The sequence below is a fragment of the Olea europaea genome, chromosome 18 (genome assembly GCF_002742605.1).
Source record: "Olea europaea var. sylvestris chromosome 18, O_europaea_v1, whole genome shotgun sequence".
NCBI classification, from domain to species: Eukaryota; Viridiplantae; Streptophyta; class Magnoliopsida; order Lamiales; family Oleaceae; genus Olea; species Olea europaea.
Genome location: NC_036254.1, coordinates 26,440,604 through 26,448,940, shown reverse-complemented (window position 1 = coordinate 26,448,940; position 8,337 = coordinate 26,440,604). Strand labels below are relative to the sequence as shown.

Here is an 8,337-nt window from a genome sequence, read left to right as displayed (position 1 = left end):
ATCTATGTTGTTATCATTGTGATTTGAATTGAAATGATTTCAAACTTATTAAATTTGTACTATAACGATTTGGATGTCGTTGTCTTATTTTATGGGTTTGATACATAACGATACTATTATCGTTTCAGTACAATTTTGGTAACATTGATATCGCTTGAGTTTAAATCTTAACTAAAACGATAAATAAAAACGATAATTATAAAAATGACGATTCGATCATCCATGGTCACCTGACATATATTTGTCGTATGTAGGTTGATAACATAAGTCATCAAGTGAGTTCGATCTTATTCAACAGAAATAAACATAGTATTTCCATTCACTCTTTCGGAGCCTTTCAAGTGCTATCAATCCACTTGATACCTTCTTTCAGTCTATATTGTTCTAATTATTATTTAAGCTATAATGATTTCAAACTCGTTAAATTTGAAAAGAAACGATGTATATATTGTTCTAGTTATTATTTTGTACCTAGGAAAAAATTTTAAAATCGTTATTAGAATAAGAGCATTTTATACTAGAACGACATCAACTATTTTATGTGTCACCGGAACGAAGTGTATGTCATTACATGAATATGCACAATGTTCACATTCTGAACATGTACAATACGTAAACTTGAAAAAAAGTCACGAAAATATGTAAATTTCAATTACATCTAATATCGTAGTTATAACATTCTAGTGTAACCACTCCTGAAATGATATGCATGACATTATAGTTACAATTAAATATGAACGATATCGTTGTCGTCGAAAATTGTATTAAACGACATAAACAATGTTTACTTATTCCATAGCGTGCGCCTAAACTTGTTAAACAGTGAAGCAATGTGTGTTCGATATTGAAACGACATATACATTGTTTTTTGTATTTTAGAAACGCGTTCAATGTCGTTATATAAATCAGTTAAGTAGAATGTATTCGGTGCTGAAACGATATCGAAGTCATTTTATGTTTCAGGAACGATTTCAATGTCGTATGCAAATCAGTGAAACAGTATCAGCAGCTCATTTCCATTCCTCATTTTTATTAAGTTGATAAGTTATATTTTATGATTTCTTCAAACTACAATATCTTGGTGCTGGCTTATCCGAATCGACTTTTTCTCGAGTCGAATAGTTCTTATTAATACAAGCTTTAAAATGAGTCAAATATCGATATATTACATCGCTTTTTATTAAAATCTAATTATTGGACTCTAAATAAGATAGAAATTTAAAAAATATTTTTTTGTCCATTTTTTTAAAAATATAACGATATAATTTATTTTAAACTTATTAAATTTGTACTATAACGATTTGAATGTCGTTGTCTTATTTTATGGGTTTGATACATAACGATACTATTATCGTTTCAGTACAATTTTGGTAACATTGATATCGCTTTAGTTTAAATCTTAACTAAAACGATAAATAAAAGCGATAATTATAAAAATGACGATTCGATCATCCATGGTCACTTGACATATATTTGTCGTATGTAGGTTGATAACATAAGTCATCAAGTGAGTTCGATCTTATTCAACAGAAATAAACATAGTATTTCCATTCACTCTTTCGGAGCCTTTCAAGTGCTATCAATCCACTTGATACCTTCTTTCAGTCTATATTGTTCTAATTATTATTTAAGCTATAATGATTTCAAACTCGTTAAATTTGAAAAGAAACGATGTATATATTGTTCTAGTTATTATTTTGTACCTAGGAAAAAATTTTAAAATCGTTATTAGAATAAGAGCATTTTATACTAGAACGACATCAACTATTTTATGTGTCACCGGAACGAAGTGTATATCATTACATGAATATGCACAATGTTCACATTCTGAACATGTACAATACGTAAACTTGAAAAAAAGTCACGAAAATATGTAAATTTCAATTACATTTAATATCGTAGTTATAACGTTCTAGTGTAACCATTCCTAAAACGATATGCATGACATTATAGTTACAATTAAATAGGAACGATATCATTGTCGTCGAAAATTGTATTGAAACGACATAAACGATGTTTACTTATTCCATAGAGTGTGCCTAAACTTGTTAAACAGTGAAGCAATGTGTGTTCGGTATCGAAACGACATATACATCGTTTTTTGTATTTTAGGAACGCGTTCAATGTCGTTATACAAATTAGTTAAGTAGAATGTATTCGATGCTGAAACGATATCGAAGTCATTTTATGTTTCAGGAACGATTTCAATGTCGTTATGCAAATCAGTGAAACAGTATCAGCAGCTCATTTCCATTCCTCATTTTTATTAAGTTGATAAGTTATATTTTACGATTTCTTCAAACTGTAATATCTTGGTGCTGGCTTATCCGAATCGACTTTTTCTCGAGTCGAATAGTTCTTATTAATTACAAGCTTTAAAATGAGTCAAATATCGATATATTATATCGCTTTTTATTAAAATCTAATTATTGGACTCTAAATAAGATAGAAATTAAAAAATATTTTTTTGTCCATTTTTTTTAAAAATATAACGATACAATTTATTTTAAAAAATTTTGTGTGTTCTAATAGGTGTCTAATGAATAAATGACTAAGTAATTATTTTCGACTAGCTACTAAGTTGTGGACAATATTAAAACTTTGGGTGCACCCAAGATCAATTACGAAGAAGAGATAGCCTTAAAAAGAAGAGTTCAAATTCTAAGGAGAAGAAAATTTTGAAGGGAAAGATTTTTTGAATTTAAAAGAAGAAAATGATGTGTGTTAAAACATGAATGCATAGTTATTAGAGTCAACCCGATGGTTCAACCGGTGGGTTATTGTTAACTTTTATTTTTGAAGTGAAAATGAAACAATATTTTGAAATGCAATATATATATTTTGCTCCAAAATAGGGTTGGCAACGGTTCGGTTATGAGTCGGTTCGGCCAAAACCATAACCGCACCACCAAATTTTTTACCATATCATAACCGTATCATAACCACGTAAATCGGTTCGGTTCGGTTCGATTTTTATCTCGGTTCGGCACAGTTCGGTTTGGTTAATAACCACGAAAATAAATTATTTTTTATATGTTCATCAGTCAAATTGATATAAAACAATTTATGAAAAAAGTCAATGAAAACAAAAACACAATATTCCAAACGAAAATGCAAACATTATCAAACAATATTCCAAACGTAAATATAAACATTATCCTAATTTTCAATTGTAAAATACAAATTTAACAAACAATAGTATAAATATAATAATACTAAACTTTCCTTCATTCTTAATTGTTGTGCATCGAAGTTACATGATGCATTCTTCCCTACAAGTCTTATTAGTATAGATCAGCATTCAAAGTTGGTTCCTATTCATCCTTGGCAATATTGGGACGTCTAGAAAAACATCGAACTTTGTTTTTACATGATCAGTAGTAATAGAATGACTAACAAATGTAACAAATTTTCGAAGGCGACGATAATTTGGACCGTAGAGGCAATGAAGCCGTGCGTGAGTTTGTGGTTGTGGAGAGTAGGGTTTGCATTTGTATACTGTTATACTAATGCTATTATGGGCTAATGGTAAGTAGACTGATCGAATGAGTTAGGTAGATGTAATGAAGAGGGGAGGGATTTTGTTTTGATTTTGATGGAAAAGTAGTGTAAAACCCATTATCAATTCAATCTTTTTTTTTTAGCGGGTAATCGATTTGGTTTCGATTCGACGACGTAAATACCATACCCGCACCATTACGAACCGGTTCATTAAAATCAAAATCATATCCGCCCCATTGCACAATCGGTTCGATTTTTTTCGCCCCATTCGGTTCGGTTAACTGCGATTTTCGATTTTGACGGTTCAAATTGCCATCTCTACTCCAAAACATCACTTGCCATAATGGTTGTGGAGTTAAAATATTTTCTTACCATCTAGGTTCAAGTTACGGCTCTAGCAAATTTAGAAAAAAACTTCAATCTCTTATTCATTTTTGTTTTACAAGTTTAGGATAAAAAAGTCTTTTGACATTTTTAAATAATTAAAAGTTCCTTTTATTTTTATAATTTTGATCAAAGGTTATAATTTTGGTTAAAGGCCGATTGAGCAAAATATACATTAGGTTGGCCATCCTAACTCAATTCCCCTATTTGAAAATAGGAGGAAGCGGAACCGGAGAGAAAACCTCATCTTTGACTGCAATACGTTCCGACTCTACTGTACGGTGCACACTCTCCTCTCTAGTTACTACCAGTACCATTTTTAATGGATGCGCCGTTTATTCCAAAGCGACAGTACGATCCGGCCACCGAACCTTTCAGCCCATCGGCAAAACGCCGCCACCAACCGCCGCCAGCATCCTCCTCAACACCTCCGCCCTCAATCTCCCACCGTCCGCCTCCGAATTTAAAAATCTCCGCCAACGAAACCCTGTTCCGCATCCTCTGCCCTGCTAACAGGACCGGAAGCGTCATCGGGAAAGGCGGAGCTGTCGTCCGCCAAATCACGGATGAGACCGGAGCCAGGATCCGTATCGATGATGCCCCTCCTCACTTCCAAGAGCGTGTTATTGTAGTTATCGCTGACTCGACTAAGAAAGATAATTCAGATAATAGTAATTCGAGTTTAAATAATGAGGAAGAGGGATTGCATTCAGCCGCACAGGTTGCGTTGGTTAAGGTGTTCGAGAAGATTATAAAAGTGGATGGAGAGGGTAGAGAGGAAGGGGCTGATGTAAATGTAGGTGGGGGAGTGGTATCTTGTAGGCTGTTGGCTCCGATTATGCAGGTTGGGTTTGTTTTGGGGAGAGGAGGGATGAATTTGGAGAGAATTAGGCACGAAACTGGAGCTCTGGTCAAGGTTTTGCCGAGAGATCAAATGCCACCATGCGCATGTCCAGGGGATGAGTTGATTGAGGTAGTGCTCTTATTCTCTGCTCGAATTTCTGTGGTGGAGCTCTTCTTATTTTGGTGTTCTTGAATTGAATGAGTTGGAATCTTAAAGAAGAAAGTTGATGAACTAAAAAGGCAACACTATTAGCTAAGAGATTTCCTCCTCTGTGGGGGTAAGCAACAATGTGTTACAAAACCCTTTTAAGAAATTGAATAGGTTGTTAGCTGTTGTTTTCAGCCCGAAAGGTTTTAGAAATATTATCACATTTTAAACTTATTTTTCGTGCTTGCTTCTAGCTACATCATCTGTGATTCAAGTGCGAAATAGCATACACGTGCTACATCTGTATTTGGATGTTACTCATATCAATATACGTGAAAAAAAATTTCTTCTATTTTTGTGAATGATAGTTCCAGCTCAAGAAAATGTAGCAAACTAGAGTCGAAAGGAAAAATGGAAGAAAAATGTCTAGATCTCTCTGGTAGTGAAATTATGTGAGTTGGATCACATAAACTAAGAACACATTGATGTCTATTACTTGTGCTGCATTATGGTAAGAGCATAAGAGGAGCTGAAACAATAAATCACATAGCCTAGGCACACTGCATGTATTGTTCGAGTAGCCTAGGCACACTGCATGTATTGTTCGGGTGAAGATAGTTGAAGTAATAAATTTCATGACAAGGTGGATAGGATCTCATACCTTGACAACCTACTTAATTAAGAGGAAGGAGATACACGGGAGAGAGGAACATGTGAGTATTATATGTTATGAAGTTAATTATGTTACTATATTGTTCTGCATAGCATAAAATAATCCCCAGTGGATGCCAGGCTGGATCCACGTATAAAAAAGGGAGACACATAGCCAACCAGAACGACATCACCACAAAATAGAGACAGGATAGGCTTTGCCCGGATTACTTCGCAAGGGCAAAGCTATAAAGACCACTTCTCCCTAGGTTTCGCGTAGACAAGGCCGAACCTTTACACTTGCAGAAATCATCCACTATTAAAATAAGAGATTGACTTGTCTCAACCAAAGCGCTGAGCCTTTATAAGCCTGCCAATTTACTTGGAGTAATTTAGATTCCAGCAAGATATATGAATCAAAGCTATAGGAACATTTAAGTACTTTGCCCCCTTAAAGGAAAATAAATAATATTCACCTGGCCACTTGGCAGCATAGGAACAGTGCCATGTAGCAAAAACGGTTAGTGAGCATGTGAGAAAGGTGATCTAAAGAATCTTATTAGAGTAATAACCTAAACAATAAGGGAGGTCTACGATTAATAGAACTATTTAAAATCATAAATCTGTTTCAAGCCTTCCAATGGTGAAGTGACATGTGTCCTGTAAAAAACCCAAAGGCTTAGGATATCTATAAATGCCCCAGAAAACAAGTGAAATCAGAAACCCTAGCCAAATTCTTTCTCTTCATCCTCTATCCTTTCCTTGGCGGCAATTCTCAGCACAATTTAGTCCTTAAAGTGGTTTGATGATTGAATAAAGGCTATAGAAGGGTGACTAGGCAAGAAGGTGGTAAGGGTTTGTTGGCTTCAACTTTTCAAGGTCAACAAATTACTAAGATTCAATAAGCGTGTTACTTAATGAAATTCGATCAAGAGTTACTGAGAATTAGAACTTCCCTTATTCTTCTTGTCCATTTATGCAAAACGATCCTTAAAGGAAAATAAATAATATTCACCTGGCCACTTGGCAGCATAGGAACAGTGCCATGTAGCAAAAACGGTTAGTGAGCATGTGAGAAAGGTGATCTAAAGAATCTTATTTGAGTAATAACCTAAACAATAAGGGAGGTCTACGATTAATAGAACTATTTAAAATCATAAATCTGTTTCAAGCCTTCCAATGGTGAAGTGACATGTGTCCTGTAAAAAACCCAAAGGCTTAGGATATCTATAAATGCCCCAGAAACCCTAGCCAAATTAGAAACCCTAGCCAAATTCTTTCTCTTCATCCTCTATCCTTTCCTTGGCGGCAATTCTCAGCACAATTTAGTCCTTAAAGTGGTTTGATGATTGAATAAAGGCTATAGAAGGGTGACTAGGCAAGAAGGTGGTAAGGGTTTGTTGGCTTCAACTTTTCAAGGTCAACAAATTACTAAGATTCAATAAGCGTGTTACTTAATGAAATTCGATCAAGAGTTACTGAGAATTAGAACTTCCCTTATTCTTCTTGTCCATTTATGCAAAACGATCAAGGTTGTTTCGCTATTACCTTTTAGCCAGAACAGCATGCAAGACTTTTCTTTTATCAACACACATTTGTTCATGCACAATTCAATTCTAGATTTCATAGATCTCTTTTCCTATTTTTAAGGTGCATTTGTTACACAAGCCTGTTCATGCATAATTATATTGACGTGTTTGAAGTGCAGATAAGTGGAACCTTTTCAGCTGCAAGGAAAACCTTGTTGTCAATTTCTGGTTGTCTTCAGGATAACCCCATGGCTGATGCATCCAGCCCCACTATTCCGAACTCCTCTGGTGTGGGACTTCATGGAAATGGTATGCGTCCACATATGAGCCCTTTTCCTCAACAGTGTTATGCACCTGGTCATCAAAGTGTGGATAATGGCATGAACAATAGGATTTACTTTGAAGATGAGGTGGTTTTTAAGTTGTTGTGTCAAGTTGACAAAGTGGGGAATTTAATAGGAAAAGGTGGCACAATAGTACGTGCGCTGCAGGCAGAAACTGGTGCATCTATCAAGATTGCTGAAGCAGCAGCTTCCGATTCTGATGAGAAAGTTGTCGTAATATCTGCACGAGAGGCATGTCAATTGATCTCCATTTCAATATGCCTAGTGCTTTTTATACCTTTTTGTTTCTTGTTATTTGCTTGCTTTATGTTTTTATAAGTGCATAATTTTGTTTTGTTGGACCACTAAACTAGTGGGTTCTACAAGACCATGGAGATGTATAGTCCAGCACTGAGGTAGACAGTACTTTTCTTTGTGTGGATGTTCAACCATGAATTTTGTTTTTTAATTCAACTCAGCTTAACTGGAAATATAAATTTCATTTTCATCACCTTAACGTTTGTGGACGTTTTCATGAAAAGTAAGTATAGAAACAACATTGCCCAGTTCTATGCTCTCTAATGTTACTGTCAGATGAATTGATAAATTCCATTTATTTACCTTTTTTTTATAGTACGAACACTTATTTGAGTTTCCCAAGTTTGTCTCACTGTCACCTCTCAAACTTCTGCAGAACTCTGAACAAAGTCGTTCTCCTGCACAAGATGCTGTTATTCGTGTACATGGAAGGATTGCTGAGATTGGATTTGAACCTGGTGTTGCAGTTGTTGCTAGGCTTCTGGTTCATTCCAATCAGATCGGTTTTCTCTTTGGTAATGGTGGAGCTTTCATTGCTGAAATAAGGAGAATGACTGGTGCAAGTATTTGCATATTTCCCAAGGAACAAGTTCTTAAGTATGGTTCCCCTAATGAAGAAGTTGTACAGGTACGTGTGTGT

General features: G+C 35.0%; 1 protein-coding gene across 1 annotated transcript in view; it reads left to right on the top strand.

The window, feature by feature from the left end:
* The first annotated feature begins 4,056 nt into the window (after positions 1-4,056).
* The window catches only part of LOC111366934 (RNA-binding KH domain-containing protein RCF3-like), an 11,061-nt gene continuing 6,780 nt past the window's right edge, over positions 4,057-8,337 (top strand). Inside the window, exons 1-3 of the mRNA XM_022987617.1 lie at positions 4,057-4,858; positions 7,236-7,631; positions 8,074-8,325. Coding sequence (XP_022843385.1) covers positions 4,208-4,858; positions 7,236-7,631; positions 8,074-8,325 — 1,299 coding nt within the window. The 5' untranslated portion in view covers positions 4,057-4,207. The remainder of the gene's footprint in view (positions 4,859-7,235; positions 7,632-8,073; positions 8,326-8,337) is intronic.